The sequence below is a fragment of the Procambarus clarkii genome, chromosome 66 (genome assembly GCF_040958095.1).
Source record: "Procambarus clarkii isolate CNS0578487 chromosome 66, FALCON_Pclarkii_2.0, whole genome shotgun sequence".
In the NCBI taxonomy this organism is placed as follows: Eukaryota; Metazoa; Arthropoda; class Malacostraca; order Decapoda; family Cambaridae; genus Procambarus; species Procambarus clarkii.
The window spans coordinates 26038408-26057294 of NC_091215.1; the positions used below are offsets into that span (position 1 = coordinate 26038408).

Below are 18887 nucleotides of genomic sequence, written 5' to 3' on the forward strand. Positions count from 1 at the left end.
ACAATAGTAATAAATCTGCTTTTGTACTGTTTTCACCTAAATATATTATTTTATGTTGCTTTACGGCTCGTTATATTATTGTATATTTCATGGTCGCTAATGACATCTGGTTTTTATTTTTCACACACACATATATATGCGTGATGCTTCATAATTAGTATGCATATGAGTGAAAGGTTGAGTAATTGTGCAGGTATTTAACTTGGCATTATCTATAATTTTTAAACTCCCCAATTCAAAGCCTATCTCCAGTTCTCGCCTAGGATAAATAGTGCCGCCCGTGTCAAGGGCAAAACCGATGTTTGTAAACAGAGTCAGCTGGTTGCCTCCAACAAAAAATTATTGATTAGTATATTTTACACCACAAACGGGACGATACAATTACAATGACCCAAACAATAAATCTATTAGTATATCGTTGTATATCCAATTTGCGTGTTCACAAAATTTAAGATTATTAATAATTAATTGATCATTTATTATGCAACCTATACCCATCACATGAGCATTAGTGGAAAAAATTACAGGGGCACAAACAATGGGCTCAGGAACTTTGACCTTTGCCTTAGAAAACTTAGGGAAAATATCTTGAAGGTTAATTGAAGGCTGCCGTTTCTATGACTACTATGACTATGACCCCGTTTTGTTACACACGCAACCAGTTGTCATCCATACAGCAACGTTTCCGCTTTTCCAAGCAGAATCATATACCAGGTAAATTATGCTTCATGCAGCAAATATTCATGTAATCCAATTATCGCACTTTTTTTATAATATACATGCAGTGATAATATTAATACAATCATGCAGTGTTACTCCATGTATTAAAATATATTGATCTGAAAACCGTATATCGGCTGCTAAACAAAATATTATGTTACTTTAATTACAAAAGCGCTACGTTTAAACCTGCTACTTTCAGCAATTTTGATGTGGCAACGCTGCCCCTGCACATGCGCGGCAAAACCGCGCCTCTCACCACAACAGTTCAAAACACAGTGGCACTTCCGTGCTTCACCAACTTTGCTCTCAATTACCACTTCTGACCCACAGACAACGACAACCTATACCACCTTGGTCACGACTATGTGCTGAATACCTTACTACTGGAAAGCAACGCACGAGGCAAAAGGAAGTCACTTATTTTTCCCTGTAAGAACTTTGGTCAAACTAACATTACCGTGACCCCAAGATCCCTAACACAACGGGGATAATTTAGTTTATTTAGTTTCTTATGGACCTCTTACTCACCTTGTGGGTGAGTGGCAGAATGGTTATATTGGTTAATCTGGACTAGGAGTGAGTTACAAGTGGGTCGATTTGCCATGAACCCCTACACGATATATTGGAAACACTGTAAATGAAGTAAAATGTGTGTTTAGATCGTTGAGGCCCTGAGAAGATTGACTGATAGGAGATGTAGAGAGGAGATGTATGTTACATACGACCTCAGAATCAACATTATTAGGTTAGGATTGAGAAGGTGTAATTGAATTTTATTAGTACTGTACATAATACCATTATAAAACATTTTATTAAAAATTCTTGTTCAACTGGGTTAGGTAGCATTTAGATGGTAAAACTCAATTTATAGATACACATCTAATCCAGTGTTTTGCCACTGCCCGTTAATGTGAACATTTGAAACAATACTAATAAGTAGGAAAATGGAGTAAGAATAATAAATATGAAGTAATTAATAGATTTAATACATTCTCATCGTTGACAGTGTCAGTACTAGAGCAGTATGGGGAGCACCAATGCACAAATTAAGAACTTCATCAGCATTGCCTATAACTACCGCCGAAGTAGAACTGACAAAAACTTGATTCAGCTTCAGCGCCATCTTCAGGTAAGGCAGTTAGATTACTGTACCTGTAAATATACAGTATGCCTTCCTTTCCCAATTTTCTACCATTCAAATAAAAATAATTGTTTTAGAAAAAAATAAAAAAATGGTGTCTAACAGTAAATTTTCAATGCTCATTCAAACTACAGTAATTTGTGGTAAAAAAAAGTGGTATAAATAATTATTTGCACATTTGTCCTCAGTTTTAAATAATTAAGTGGCTTCAAAACAATGAAATATAAAACTGCTAATCTACAAAAGCCTATAAATTAGTGCATAATTGCTACAAGCAAGCTTCAAATAAAGATTTTTGCTAGTTTTTTACAATTTACATTTGCTTTTAATAATGTAATAATGGGTTTGACATTATTTTTATAATTTTATTTTATAATACGGTTGATTTGGATAGTTCATCACTTTGTTACTTCAGGTTTTGATTTATTATAGAACTTTGAGTTGGTACCCTGCAAGTTAATGTGCTGTAAAGCAAGTTATTTTTGCTATTCATAGGGTGTGGAGGCACTTGCCTGTCAGGGATTAAAAGCTAATTATATAATGTATACAAGCCAGCAGATGTACAATACCTGTAGTTAGAAGAAGGGATTTGAAAACTTGAGTCCTCACCATCATTCAAATTTTAACTTGTTCCTAGCGTCTTCATGCTGATATATACCATACAGTTGCAATTTCCTTTTGTTCACCTTTCTTTTTCCAAGCATTTAAATTGTTACCTAGTATGAACTTGCAGATCTTGTCCGTGGTGACTGACTTGAGCATATTTGAGCCGACATGTGTGGAGACGCTAGAATTTTATGTGTGCCTAGAACAGTTTCTCAACTCGTCAGATGCCAAATCGCCAGTGGTATGGAAAGTCATCATCCTTCTTGCTCATATTTCCCGTTCTCGGTCAATCCGAGAAGCTCTCAGGTGAGAATGATGCAGAGATGTTCTCTTAACCCGTGTATAGAATTTGTATAGGATTTTTATGATTATCATCAGTCTCATGAAGACAGGAGTGGAAATTCATCTCTCATTTCATTGGATTTATTAAATCATTCAAAAATACAGTTTGAGTGTTTAAATTTATTCAAATAACAAGTTTCTGACTTAATCAAAAGTCAGAACTAGAAAGTAATTGTAAAAAAAAAATCCTCTGGTACAGTATTTTGATTGGCAGTAAAAATAATCTTGAATATCTAATGTTTTACTAATTATGAATGCTTATTTAATATGGTATTTTTTCTTCAATAGAGATGATATTAAGATTGTCCCCATATTGAGTGACTTCTTAGTCGACGCAAAACTTACCAAGGACAAGTCACTCAAGACATTGAGCCTCATTGAAGAAATTTCATATAAAATAAAGGTTCGTATTGTGTTAGCCACCTCTCATTTTTCCTTCACCGAGTATTAATTATTCTTTTCACAAAAAATACACAGAGCAGTATGAAAATGTCACGAGCACCAAATCTTTGCATGTAATATTACATCTGCACACTGATGGATTCTTTGCTACATATTTTCATCACTTGGTGTTTAGCATAGAAAAAAATTGCACATATTGCACAAAATTGTCTGATATGTAAATGTTTGCAATGATACTTTGGTGTAAGGATTATGATAAAAGGAAACACACACAGCTATGGCGTAAATACATGTACAGTACAGGTATGTACTTATATATAATCTGACTTCCCTCATAGTTCACTATCAAAGAGTTAGTGTATGCATCATCCTGCCTGACATTGCAAGATCCTGGTAATATGACAAGGCAGATCCTTTCCTTAGGAACCATACTAATTAGTCTTCTTGGCTTGATGCCTTCCATTGATAATTATATATGTTCTCTAGAGATCAATCAAAGGATTATACTCAGAGGAGCTTTTCATATTGACTCAAAGCATTATTTAGTGGAAAAAAATTTACCAGAAATTAGTATGAACAATAAGAATAATATATTCAATTGAATGATCATGATTTTGTTGATGTATATATGAGAAAGACTTTTTCTTATTTATTATAGAATATTTGACTGATTTTCTTCAGATATTACGTACAGAAGCATGGATGCTTAAGCTAGTACCATACCTGGTAAACCACATCACTGAAGGAGACAGTGGTGATGAACTCCTAGTGCCGGCTCTTACAACACTTGCCAACCTGTGCAGGTCTAACTCGCCAGTTCTTTCCTGTCTTCGCAGTCTGGGTAACAACAAGGTAATTTAATGAATTTATTTACTTTGATGCAGTTTTTAACCAGAGAATGAGAGATTTATGTAAAGTAGATGAACATTATATACCATTGTCAGGAACAGGTGGTGTGTCAGGTTTATCAAGTTGTTCTTAGTTGAGGGAAAGATCATGCGAGTCGCCACGTGGGTGGTGACTCGCATGAGTCGGACGTGGGTGGCGACGACATCCAATTCACTAATTGGGTGTCGTCACCCAATTAGTTACTGGCCAGACATAAATGTACCTCAACCGACATTGATCCACATGTCATCCACTTCACCACATTGTTTGTTGGCTTTACAAGTTAATGTGGACAAAAGTAAAGGTATTATGTAGGAGAGAGAAAGCAGTTCTTTGTGTTATGAATAGAGAAGCTATAGAAGCGGTGCCCAGGAGTTAGTCAGCGTGTTGTGGGGGTTGCATCCTGGGGGGTCGGTGATTCGACCTTGGGGAGGGGGGAACCTGGATATAAGCCTAATGTATGTATGTATATATACACTCTGGCTGCCTATTTTTCCTGACACAATGAATTAATATTGTTATGTACCAGTACATGCTATACTAGGCCTAGGTATGCTTAAGTTTTTGTATGTACCCATCCCCCCCACAAAGTTATTTGTACAAAACATGTAGTGTTGGCTGCAACAGTCCATTTTTGTGCATTTGACCAAATAGTTGCTGTAAGTACCATCTTCTAGAAGGATGGGTTGCATGTTGACAGTCTTAAAGATTTTCATCTTGAATTGGAGGATGCTGTGTTTTTTTTTTATCCATACTCAACATGTGGGGGCTCTATTAAATTAATATTATAATAAGATAAAGTATTATTTCTATATGATATACAGGGAATCAGATTAGTGCTTATTTGGTACAGTATTTGTGTATTATATAAAATCACTACCACATAAGTAAAATGTTTTTAAATATGATTAAAGGCCCTGGTACAGAAGCTGACTGACATGAAAACAGCGACGATCAACATAAAACTTCTGGCTTCTGAGCTAATGTTCTACCTGGACTTGAAAGAAACTGATGGTGACTTCAACCTTGTAAGTCCTTCAGCTGATCATTTGTAATAATTGTAGAAGAGCATGTCACAATTATCCATCATGAGCTACAATCAGGCAAAGTATTAATGGAGCATAGTTTTCTATATTATATAATCATACTAAGTAATTTAGAAAATAAAATAAATTATACTACATAATTTAAAGAATAAAAATAAGCATTCTTATTAAGTGTTAAGCACATTTTGAGAATTCTAAGTAAACTAATATTGTATATTTAAAAATATATAAAATGTACAGGTATTCCACATACTGTACCAACATATCATCTCTGTGCTTTGATTTACATTTGATATTCACTTCATTTCACAACATCTTTATTCTATTTGTTTTCTCTTATCTCGGTCACAGAACTCTAAAGATGTTTTGTTTCTCATTACCTTGCAGACCGAGCACATCTTGGACTTGGTCTTCACTGCAGCAACTGAAGGATTTATGGAAAATAATGTTTCTTGGCTTCGATTGGCTGCAGATGTATTTGGGGAACTTGTGTCGTGTCTAAGTGTAGAAGACCGCCTAAGAGAGTGAGGTTCCCTAGTGTTTTTAATGATCTTCAGTTTTCCTTGATAAATGATTAATTTTAGGAAGTTTGTTTATAAACATTTTTTTTAATGTTTGTACTTACAAATACTTTAAATCTAAACATTGAAAATACAATTCTCTGGTTTATAAGCATGCTTTAAGCTGTATCCATGATGTAACTTGACAATTTATTAGCAGTTGTATTAACAAAATAAAATGACGAATTTAGACATCAAGATATATTTCAGGTACAAAAGCTACACATCATATTTACAACCACTGATCAGTGGCATGGTTGAGAACAGCCCCGAGTCTCTTGTTGAAGCACTGCTTGATCTCCTCTACTACATTATTGAACTGGACCAGTCTGAGCTACGACCTCTCTATAAGGATATATTTTGCAAGCAAGTTCTACAATGGAGTTCCAATTGTTGTCAACAATTTGGCATAGTAACCTATATTTATGCATGCAGTTAACTATGTTTCTAGAATATTACAATATATAAGGTGTTAAATATAAACTATTAATGAATTAAAAAAGCTTATTATATGATGCTCCCAGTTATCCTTTATTTGCTCGTTAATGTTTTTGAACTGGGATTAGTATCTAAAATATATGATCATAAATATAAAAGTTAGCTGGAACATGCCTGGAGAGGGTTCTGCGAGTCCTACTCCCGAGCCCGGTCTGAGGCCAGGCTTAACTACTAGTATTTACTACAGTTAATGATACTGTATATGATTAGTTTCACTGTTCTTATATGCCACATTGGCACTATATTCTAAATCTGCTGTTATGTATTTTGCATTTGTATTAAGATAAATATTTTGTATTAGGGCAATGTTGTGGATGCATTCAGAGCGGAGTGGTATAGCAGCTGTGAAAGTTGTACAGTCACTCATAACTGTGGTGGGTGACTCGTCAGTCAGCATAGATAATCTGGACAACTTCATAGGTGTAGTTGCAGTAAGTACTTTTATTTTTATTTTTATTTATACATATATTCTATGTTGGTCATCCTTTGTTAGTGCACTTCATAAAATATATACTGTACAGTAAATTACTGTTGTAAATTGATTTGCAAATTATAAATACTACTGTTCTGAACATTAATTCCATCGCCAACCAAAAATTGTTGCAGGAGTCGCTGAAATTTGACGAGGACTTCAATATTAACCATAATCGACTTCACCATATCAATGCTACATTATCAATGTTAGAAGGACTCTGCATTCGTGATACAGCTTATCGGCTGAAACTAGCAATTGAACTTCAGCCATCAGTATTCTCGTCTCTCTTGAGGAAAATTATGAGTACTGATATCCCTTGTTTATCTTCGGGAAGTACTTCACTGCAGTCCTTCTCTGATTTTGAGCCAAATGCCAGTAGGTGAGTTTATAAGCTTGGTTAATTATTTTTTATTCAGTTTTCTTGGAGTACATTAAGAAGCCCACAGTAAATTTAAGTTGGTGTGGGTGAGCCTCGGCTGTTTTTTTGCCTCATAATACTTAAAAAATAAATTGGATAGATTATTCCAATAGAAACATTTTCCTTAACTGTATTGTATAATTAATAAGAATGTGGGTACAAAAGATAGAATGCAGAAATAATATGAGTTTCCTTTATTTTTGAGATGCACCTAAAGGCAGAATATAACTTTCATGAAATTATAACACTGTAGTTTGCATTTACTAAAGCCATGGTTTGAATGCTTTTTCTCAATTTCTAACCATTATTTTCCAGACTAAAAGTGTTGGGCATAGTGTGTACTCAAAATAGTATTATGACAAGTGAGATCCTTGAAATACAAAGTAATGATTTCAGAAATAAATATTCAGTAATACATATTTAGTAAAAAGATGAACTGCAACATTTATTATACTGTTTACATAAATTAAGGTTAATGTAGATTTAAGTGTCCCGAAAGGAAAGTGATTGTTTATTGAACCTGCTTGTTCTCTTGAAGATATGGTGGGTCCAGTTACAAAAGCAGCCAGGATATCTCGATCCTCTCGGGAAATGACCTGAATAGCACCTTTGTGGAGACTGTGTCACAAGCAGTGGTTCTTATTCTCACAGTGGTCAAACTTCTCGGTTCACAGAATGCAGAATTTATGTTAGAATATAGCCAGGTAAATTCTGAAGTTTTTTTTAATTGTGCAAGTTTTGTAGTTATTCATTATCTATTATTGAGTTACTGATAGCATTAATTAGCTGGTGCAACATTTCTGATTCCTGCTCATCCAATGAAAGTGGGAGAAGAGGTAATGATAGTATATGTATGTATATTTGATTGCCTCGCTTGTACAACCAGTACAACATATATGTGAGTATTTTAAAATGGCTTTCATCATCAGCTATGAGATGCTGTTGAGTTGAATCATTGTTGCAGTTATGTTCAGTATTAGTACCACAAATAGGTTTGTTTATACAGTATCTTACACTTGATTTTAGCCAGAACCATTTGACCATTCACAGCCAAAATGTTTATAAAAAACATGGGGCAAAGTGAGCAGAAATGAAATTCATATAAATTTTTGTGATTATATTAACTTGTATATGTTTTCTTTAATGTGTTTATTATTTTTACTTAATAGATGCTTAATAATCCACTTCTGATGACCCATTTGGTTCGATGTCAACGATCTAACACCCCAGAGCTTGTGGCCAAAGCTGTCACCATTATATCTGAGGGAACAGTGCCAATTGAAAGGTATACGCACAGCTTTTGTAAAATCAAATCTTGCTTAATGCCAAAATTAAAATTAATTTAAATCTAAAATGTCTTATTAAAACAAGTTATATATAATGCTACCAAATGTAAAATTATGTGGAACTGAATTAATTGAAATGTTTCATGAAGATTCTCTAAAACTTTTGCACTGTGCATGAGAAACTATTTATGTAAAGATGTTATCGATTAATCTGAAGTACTTTATACTGTAACTTCTTTTAATGATCTTTCAGTGTGGGTGCACTAATAAAGGCATTAGAAGAAGCTAATGCCTCCTCTAACCCTTCATTGAACTTTGATCAATCTGATTCCAAGACAAGACTCTTCGGGTCTTGGTGCCATCCACAGCTTTTCTCTCCAGGCTGTGAAGAAAATGTGGAAAAGATGATATCACGACTTAGGGGTACTGTTGATAAAATGGAGGTAAGGCTTTGGAGCATATACACGTCAAAGTAATTTGATAATATAATTATCAGCAAAACCTGGTCTCAGGTAGAGGGAAAAGAGGGTAAAGTAGAAAATTTTGAGTCTGGTATAAGCTTGGCATTTTTGGGCTAACCTAAGAGATGATGCTGCAAAATTGGGAAAACAAAAATGAACTGAAGTGTTGATACTTAACTAAGGAGTTAAAATATATAGTCAGTATTTAATTGGGAGTTAAATGTTTACTCGTTCATGTCATAGTTATTGTTTTAAGAAACATTTATATGGCTGGCAGAATTGATTTGTGAGTTGAAAGGTACTGTAATTCTGTAACGTGTATATTAAACCCAAATAACGAGGCATGATTTGGTGTACATCACACATGTTCGTGATAGATTTGCAGCATCTGCAAAGTACAGGTGGCCCGTTGCAGAAATAGGCAAGTTTTTATATTTAATGTGAAAGAGGTCATATCATTAGTAATAATCAGTTCTAAAGCAAAATTCCCTTTTTTTTTCAGCTGAAGGACTGTGCCTTGACAGACATAATGGAAATGTATGAATACAAAATGGCAGCCATGGCCCATGTGGAGACATCATTGCAAAATGCATTAACTGCAGCAGATGTACAAAACCGTCACACTCATTACTCCTTATTGCAAACACGAGTACAGGTGAGTGCACACCTTGTTTAATATGTTAACTATATTGTTTTATCTTTGTGATTTATATTACAGAAGATCCTGTGGTGTAGGATTTTTAATATGGCATTACTTCTGGTCTGCCTGCAGAGAAATAGGGTATATAAACTTGAAGTACAAAGATGTTTAGTTATATATAGTATATTTAATATGCAATTGATTTTAGAAAACCTGTGTCACAGAAATGGATAGAAGCTCCTTTGTATGAATATACAGAGGGAGACAAAAATTATTGGGATTATTTAAATGTTTATGTTGTTGAATTCAGTGCATTGTAAGGTTATGCAGGCATTAATGTCCTTTACAATCATTTTAATCAGGTGATCGTTACCTTCTAATAGTGAGAGATGGAAAAGGGAATCTTTAATAAAGGTGGTAATGATTGTGGGGTTGGTAGAGAAAAGTAATTAAGGGGTAAGGATAACTTTTATTTTAAAATAACTTTGAAGAGTTTGACATAAGAATATTGAATGCTCTCAAAATAACTGAAGTAAAAGGTGATTGCACAACACAAATTAACAATATTTGTAATATTAAGTTAGTTTAATTATGCATGCAAAAGGTGGTAGACAGTTAAGACTGTTAAGACATAAATTGTGCACCATTAATATATTTACACTTTTAATTACCATGAACATTATTATTTCACCCAGAATGACCATCTGAGGAGCCTGCTGTGCTCATGGGAGGAGCGTTTGCAAGTAGCTCAAAGAGAAAAAACTGATGTGCAGTCAAGCATTTCACAGATACAAAACTCTGCTAGACAGCTTAGAGATAATTTCCGTAAGGTGAGTTTTAGCTGTACAATCTTACTTGGTGAATCCTTTAGATTATTTATACACAAGGAAAATACATACCTTCGAGTGCCTTGTCAAGTAAATGTTCGACTAATTTAAAGCTTTGGAACCTTCATCATTATTCTTAATAGTAATTGATGGAGTCTAATTTGATAGACATTTCAGTAATTTGTATTGGGCAGCTGAAAGGTAATTTTTCTTAATATATTCTAGGAGAAAACAGAAATGGAAAGACAAGCACTAGACTTACAGAGGGAAGCCTCGGCACTGAGAGATCATCTTGACAATCGGGAGGAGAACATTCGTCGGCTCCAGCGACAGTTGGGCGATGCTCACAATGAGAATAAAAATCTGAACAAGCAAATCAGGGAAGAGCAGGAAAAACATCAGAGTAAGTTTCTGATAGTGATAATTGTCATAAATTTGAAGCCCAATTGACCACTTTAAAAGTAACCATTTTCCAATTTACACATCTATTTCTACTTTATGTTGAAGTCATTTCCAGTAGCCAACACAGTACTCTATAAAATGTTATACTTTTGTTTTGAAAATATTGAGGCTGTATAGGTTGGGGGGGTGGGTTTGAATGTGCATCTTTAGACTCCTGGCCACATACACTACAGACTGAACATGAAGAGCTCGTATGGCCTCAATTTTGTTTTCAGATACATCATGCTCTTGTAATTTCATTATTTTATACTTTTAGGATTTTAGGTAACTTGGGTTAAAAAATTCAATGAATTAAACCTTAATTTTAAAGTTACTGATTACAGACGAGGGAATTTCACAGTGAGAATTTTAACTTATTTATAATTTTGTTAGTGTTTAGCATACTATTATGTACTGTACTATTAAATATACTATATATGTAAATTAAAACACACTGAATTAATGTTCATATAAGGCCCTATAAATAATGGAAGATAACAAAATAGAAAAAATCCTTCAAGAAGAATTTAAATTGTGCTGAAGTAGCGAGATTAATATAGTACTGTCTCCACTCGATCATCCGGACTATATGGGAAGGACCCCCAGCCGGATTATCACATTTTTCGGATAATGGTACCTTTTCACCTACGAGTCCAAAAGTGACAATTTCCAACTACTTTTATACTACAAACAACATAATTTGAATTGCCTTGCCACATATAATTATTAAATATTTAACTAGAAACCTCAACTTACCTTGTTGGTGTTCGTCTGCTTGATTGATGCCACACATCTTGAAGTTAAGAATTCTTAACAATTTACGTAACCTATACTAACACAACACTAAAATTAACACTTAAAATTACTGTACAGTTCATTAAGCAAAGTTAGTTTTGACTGCCAGCTGCTGAAGCCTCACTGGTTGAAGGCATTTGGGTTGCCTGTGAGGCCTCGCTTGTATGCGCCTCACTTGTTGAAGCGCTTGCATGTCCTCACTTGTTGAAGCGCTTGGCTTACCTGTGATGCCTCACTTGCTAAAGGCGCTTGCTTGCGCCTCACTTGTTGAAGGCGCTTGGCTTGCCTGTGAAGCCTCACTTGTTGAAGGCATTTGGCTTGCTTGTGACGCCTCACTTGTTGAAGGCGCTTGCTTGCTTGCGCCTCACTTGTTGAAGGCGCTTGGCTTGCCTGTGGCGCCTCACTGGTTGAACAACACATAACTTGTCTTTAATTGCTAGGACAACATTCTTCCTCTTAACACCTCCAGAACGATTGATGCTGCTACCAGACATAGTCTTGGCCAAAAATGTTCAAAGTTACTATGAAAATAAAAAAGTTATTTAAAAAAATATTTCACTAATGGCGCAGCACTGTGTATAACACGAGGGATGGACGCACATGGGTTGACCAGTGTTGGACGGGTCCACTTGGGGTGGGGCAGCTATAGCTCGTTACGTAGGCCGTCAGGAGGAAAAAAACACAATATTTTTGAAGGAAACTTCAGCCTGTGCACATTACTTTTAGGAAACTTATTTATTTGTTATTACATAATTACTAGTACTTATTTCATTTGTTTTTGGCTATGATTAAGTGTTCTAAAATTAATGGTAATTCCTGTACCCAGGTGGTCCCTTCCGACGCACCCCTCCCACCCTCCCAACGCCACCCACCCACCCCACCCCCTCCTCCACCATGCGTCTAGAGCCACAGACGGGTTTATTACGGTATGGCCGAATATTCATCCGGCCAAACCAGCTTTTATCCGGTTCCTGTGGCCATTTTGGCCGGATGTTGTGATAACTTTATCCGATCACGATTTTGGCCGTATAAGGGCGTTTTCCGGATGTTTGAATCCCGGATAATCGCGGGGTTACAGTATGTGCGAGTGTGGGCTGTTGACTAAAATAGCTTACCATGCTAGGAGAGCTCGGCTTTGGGCCAGGTTGTGATGGTAGAAAACTTGAAAATGACCACCACAGCACAGTGCAACCACCATATCCACATTCCACACCTTCAATCGCCACTTCCTTGACCTCAACCAGTCATGACTACCACCACAACAACCAGTAACATAACCTCTACAGTTCTTAACACCTCCCCCATCAGCTGTTGTTGTTGTTTTAGATTAAGCTACTCAGAACAATAAGTTCCAGTAGCACGAGCTATGGACCCACCAGCTGCACCAACAGCTACTCAAGGGGAAAGCAATTTTATTACTTTCCAGATACAGTGGTACCTCGGAATGCGAGTGTCCCTGTATGCGAGTTTTTCGGAAGACGAGCAGGATTTACTCCAAAAATATGTCTCGGAAGGCGAGGGTTACCTCGGGACGCGAGTTTGTTGATACGTGTACAGGCCGACTGGCGCGTGGTGGCATGGCAATTGCGCCTCAGTTTACCAGTGTCTCGTGTCCAGTGACTATCCCACCTGAATTCTTCACAAGGATTTACAGTTTTTTATCGGTTTTTTGGCCATTTGAGCATAAAAGTTGTCATTATATATCTTGCCATGGGTCTCAAGAAAGCCATTGATAAGGTTCAACCTAAGAAAATAGCTGTGAGTAGAGGCAGTAGAGGATGTCCCTTCTTGATTAAGAAAATGTGTGAAGTATGGGAAGAACTACAAAGTTTTGTTGAAAAAACTCACCCAGATAAAGCTGCAGCAGGCCGTTGCATTGACCTTTTAAATGATAATGTGATGTCTTACTACAGACAAGTGTTAAAATGTAGGGAAAAACAAGTGTCATTAGACCAATTCTTAGTAAAACAAGCAAGTCCTAGTGGTATGCAGGCAAAATGTGGCAGAGTGTGCATACCAGTGAAGTCCTCACTGCCTGATGTGATAATGGAAGGGGACTCCCCTTCCAAACAGTAACTCCTCTCTTCCTCCCACCTCCTCACCATCTTCCATACGCCTACAGCATTCAACAGCAAGGTAAGTAATAACTTGAACATAGTTTTGTAGGTTTATTTAGATGAATTAGGTATAAAAATTTAGTTTGATGTGGGGTTTTTGGGGTAGTCAGGAACGGATTAATTCATTTCCCTTTATTTCTTATGGGGAAATTAGCTTCGGAATGCGAGTTTTCGGAATACGAGGCGTCTCCAGGAACCAATTAAACTCTTAAACTGAGGTATGCCTGTATATGAGGCAGACTTAACATTTTTAATAAGGAGTAATTAAGAGGTTAAAGAAGCACGCACAACATACTGAGGAGAACAAAGGTGGACATGGACAGCTTGTTTAACCTGAGAAAATATAGCAAACGGAACACCAGTGGATGTTGGAAAAGCAGTCAAGTTTCAAAAAATTTATTTAAGTACAGTATTGTACTTTTAATATATTGAGGGGTACAGTACTTAAAATGAATGCACTAAAGAATAGGTTTTTTAAAGATGCCTCAATCCACAATTGTAAGAGCAAACATGACATTAATATGAATGTTAGGAGATTTGTTAACACTAGATGCAAAGAGCTAGGTGGTGATGCAGAGAGGGCATGACATTATATGCTGTAGATATTGATAGGTAAGCACTCGTACTCTTCTTGTTATATGTTGTAGTTTAATATACGTACAGTATGTATAGTATTTGTATTGAAGATTCCTGGCTTGGGGCTGGAAATACCTGCCTGAAGTGGCTGACATTTAAAACCCTTCTGTTTACTTTTGTACTACGCAAGTTAGTTGCATATCTATAGCTGTGACAGTAATTTTAGCAATAATTTGCCTTGTAGGCATCTTAGACATGCTGTTGCCTCACTCCTCTCATTCACCAAGGTCTGCTTTTAACTCTTAATATCTGTACAGTTATTTACATGTGTACCTATTGCAGAGATGCAAGAACAGAATCTAAAGCTAGAAGAAGAGCTTAAAAAGGGGAGAAGAGATTATGATGACCTGCAGAAGGAGAACCAGCGAGTGGAGAAGGTGACAGTGCAGCTAAAGAAAGAGGTAAAATAATACTTAGTTTTATGTATAGTTTAGTAGAATTTGTAGACAAGATATTTGTAAAAACAGCCTATATAGTGTTATGAGTAATATGTTGACCAACTAAAGGTCTGGTTGAGATAGTGACTAGTTACCGTTAAACAAGTATCATGTAAGTGTTGAAAGTTTACTATTTATGAGTGTAAATAATTAAATTCAGTTTGTCACCAGCAGCTATTGTTTTGGTTGGCCAGCTACATGGTAAAAATCTGTTACTATACTAATCCACAACAGTAATTCTTAAAACCATCTTGGACTATTAACAAAGAAAATGGTAATGCTCCACTAAAATTAGCAGCAATTAGTCTAAATTGGCATCAGTAAATGGGGGAGGGGTAAGAGAAAAAGGAGATGGTGTAATGTAAAAAGGAAACCAAACCAAATGATAAAAGCCGTTTCTTTCTAAAGAGCATAATGAAAGAGACAAGAACAGTGATGAAAGTGGCTCCCCCCCCCCCCCCCCATTTCCATTAGTAATGATTGAAGCAGGTTGTTTCAAATGATTGTTTAGCATAGTTGAATTACAACCAACATTTTAATTTGGAGTTTTTCAAATAAATTTTTAGATTCTGGAGAGTGCAACTCTCAGGTGTGTGTGTGTGTGTTCAGAATTTAGCATGAAATGAGCAAATGCATGTGGACTGTCAGTGTGGAAGTAAATTGAGACACACCTCATTTGATAGATAAAATTCAGAGACAAAAATATTGATTGTTCATATATATATAGTAATCTATCATGGAAAACGTAAATAATATTGGCACTTCACTTTTACATGTACTGCTAGCATGCATATGAAATATGTGCTGTATACTGTTATAAACAATATTTAGAATTATCGTTGCTTTAATTAAATAGCTATGCATTTTCTTTATTACCTACCAGAACTCTGAATTGGAATTACTGATACGCAGTCATGAAGAAGCCATGTCAGCAAAGGAGACAGAACTGGAAGAGATGACTAGGAAATTTAATGAACTGAAGCGCATCCAAGATATGATTCATAATATATCTTCTGGCAAATTGGGAATGTAATATTATGTTTTGTAATTTGTGCGAGGGCTTAGTTCAAATTGTCATGTTTTAAGAACATTCGTATACAACGGTATTGATGTTTGAATTGAATATTTTGGTTAAAGCAAGCAAATCTTATATGGTTTTAAGTGCATTCATGTATATATATATATATATGTGTAGTTGTAATGAATGTTGCTAATACTATACTCATTGTAGTCCCTGTGGCGTAGTAATAAAGCACTCGCTCGGCACTTGGTGAGCACTTTGGCCTGGTGCGTAAAAGCAAAGGAGGATAAACTGGGATCCACTCCTTAACTGTAGCCTCTGTTCTGCCAGCAATGAATTGGGTACCTGGTTGTTTAACGATTTGGCAGGTCGTATTCTGGGGAAAAAATTATGATTGGGGACTTGCCTGATATGCTATGCATGCTAGTGCTTTACAAGAATGTAAGAACGTTTGTATATATAAATAAACTAATTAAAAAAATACTAATATTTTAAAAGAAAACCACCATAGAGAACAAATACAAAATAGTTGTAATTTTATTATTTTTAATGGCTTTAGAAACTTGGAAATATTTTTTACACTAAAATTGTGAAATTTGGCCTCAGTCATTCCAATGTTAATGACAATACAGTATTGTAATCTTCAACTTAAATTCTGGTTATTTATGTTGAAATCAGTCAACTATGACCAGTCTGAAATAAAAATGCCTTGTGTACCTTGGTAAGTATTTTTCTCTATTTTGTTGGGTTTGAAGACCTTCCCGTGGTAAACATTTTTCTTCTGACAATTTTTATAAAGTAACAGAATTAATAATGTCCTGAGCTAATGAGGGATTTTTAAGTTTATTTCTACATCGTTTCAGTCATCTTGTCACTTCAGGGGAAAAGACAACTTTATTTTCAATTACTCTATACAGTATTTCTATATCATTGTCTTCATAAACACCGAAATACAAAAAATGATATTGTTGTACTGCATTTTTGTGACTCCTTATATGGGTATGTCCACACACACCAACAATGTTTAATGCTTGAGTACATCCATTTGCCTTACTCATGCACAGCAAGTGGTTTTTCTAGGTTGATAACTCGTGCATGTTTAGAACATCTCGGCTATGTTCTTCGTGGTCATCCATTATTCCCCTTATGACGTGGCAAAGGCAGATTAAGGACTCATTCCTGAAGAGCTTAATTGGTTTAGTGAGGTTTATAAATTTTATTTCTGGCAAAATAGAAGTACAACTAATGTCCTAGAGCACAGTGTGCTGCCTATCCATGCAAGTTGCTGAATCTACCAACTGTAAGGGGGTTGACCTTGTGACTGCCCATCACTAATTGGATATGTCAGGCCATGGAGGATGCCTTTATATCAGTAATGTATGTGTAATACACAATTCATCACAATTGTGTAGCTAACAGAGATCAACACTTATGTAGCACTAACATATGCACCTTATGAAGCACAAAAGGAAAGTTGAGAGTACAGAGGTATCTACAGTATTCTGAGGGGGAATAGACAAGAATATAGTGGTTAAAATGAGAGGTCAAACAAGGAACGTCTGTGGAAGCTGGATATGCTATCTAATTATATAAATTCCCATACCCTGATATTGATAAGCAATGAAGAATTCATTGGAAAATCACATATTTAAATGTGATCTCAAGCATGTAATTATTAATCGTCATATACAGTAATTTCCCAGGACTTTTTGTGTTTGGACTCTATTAAATCTTTACTTACGAATTTACCAAATCGAATCATTAATGCTGTTATATCATGTATCTATTAAATCAAAACCAATCGGGCAAGCCACTTTTTTTTTTTAGCAACTTGTGCTGTTGGAAGCGAATATTTGACTATACCAGTACTTTAATAATGATAAACGATGAAATCAACTTCATCTTAAGGCTACCAATTAGCCACATTTACATGGGAATTTATAAATTTCTAGAAATATATACCAGTTGTGTACTATATTAGAAAGATGCTCCATGATACATCTTATAGCTGCTATGACCAGATATAATATTCCAGCTCTTAGGACTAAAATAATAATCCAGCTGCTAGGACCAGATATAATATTCCAGCTCTTAGGACTAAAATAATAATCCAGCTGCTAGGACCAGATATAATATTTCTGCTGCTAGGACCAAATAGTATTTACAGTTGCTAGGACTAGATCGTATTCCAGCTGCTAGGACTAGATCGTATTCCAGCTGCTAGGACTAGATCGTATTCCAGCTGCTAGGACTAGATCGTATTCCAGCTGCTAGGACTAGATCGTATTCCAGCTGCTAGGACTAGATCGTATTCCAGCTGCTAGGACTAGATCGTATTCCAGCTGCTAGGACTAGATCGTATTCCAGCTGCTAGGACAATATCTGTATTTGGGCTGTGATTTGCTATAAATGGAGTTACACAAGCCCTTGACTGATGACGGTGTGTACCCTCGCCTGTACCACCATCCCGGTGGACATTTTTTTTTTTTAGTTGCTTAGCACCTCCTCCCGTTCCCAGCAACTCAACATCGATTATCAATTATCTTGTCATAGCTTCCATTTAAGTGTTTTTTCCCATAATTCCTTTGCCCCGGCTATACATTACCGTAAGTGTACTTAGCTTAAAAAAAATATTGCAAGGTCAGCTTGTGAATTATATACATAACAGGAACTGACCTGGCAATATTCTGTAAGTCATGTAAGTAATTTACATTTGCGGTAATATATGATAATGTAACATTACACTACACATTTGTTCACATGATAATGTATCGCTAACATTCCTCCACTGACCATAGGGTGAGACGTGCGCATTATAATTGACCCTATACTAAAGTAATTTGCCCCTTAATAAAGTAAAATTACATTAAGAATTTAAAATTGTGACCCGTGCGAGGAGGAGGACGGGTATGGTGGGCACTCGCCCATCCTGCCAGTGACCACAGCAAAATATACTACATGCATCAACTCCCTAATTACACTATAAGAAAACTAGCTGGGTACGTTGTTGAATTATTCTTTAAACTTCAATTTAAACCCTTTAACTCTTTTTTTTTTGCCACCACCCATGCCCAGAACACGTTTATACAGTCCTTAGAAAAGGAAGTTAAATGAAGTAAACCAGTGC

At 35.8% G+C, this 18887-nt stretch overlaps 1 protein-coding gene across 1 annotated transcript; it reads left to right on the forward strand.

The window, feature by feature from the left end:
• The first annotated feature begins 922 nt into the window (after positions 1 to 922).
• LOC123769162 (protein CIP2A homolog) lies at positions 923 to 16241 on the forward strand. The gene is made up of 18 exons (XM_045760155.2): positions 923 to 1152; positions 1730 to 1852; positions 2598 to 2776; positions 3101 to 3215; positions 3896 to 4066; positions 5017 to 5130; positions 5536 to 5672; positions 5919 to 6074; positions 6508 to 6637; positions 6813 to 7060; positions 7638 to 7803; positions 8269 to 8384; positions 8639 to 8828; positions 9349 to 9501; positions 10182 to 10316; positions 10539 to 10716; positions 14585 to 14703; positions 15623 to 16241. The coding sequence occupies exons 2-18, from the start codon at positions 1748 to 1750 to the stop codon at positions 15770 to 15772; spliced, it is 2562 nt and encodes an 853-aa protein (XP_045616111.1). The 5' UTR covers positions 923 to 1152; positions 1730 to 1747; the 3' UTR covers positions 15773 to 16241.
• Positions 16242 to 18887: the final 2646 nt, after the last annotated feature.

Coding starts and splice junctions, on each gene's coding strand:
- LOC123769162 (XM_045760155.2), top strand. CDS start 1,748: ATGGGGAGCACCAATGCACAAATTAAGAACTTCATCAGCATTGCCTAT. Junction 4,067..5,016: donor GCAGTCTGGGTAACAACAAG/GTAATTTAATGA, acceptor ATATGATTAAAG/GCCCTGGTACAGAAGCTGAC. Junction 8,385..8,638: donor GGAACAGTGCCAATTGAAAG/GTATACGCACAG, acceptor ATGATCTTTCAG/TGTGGGTGCACTAATAAAGG.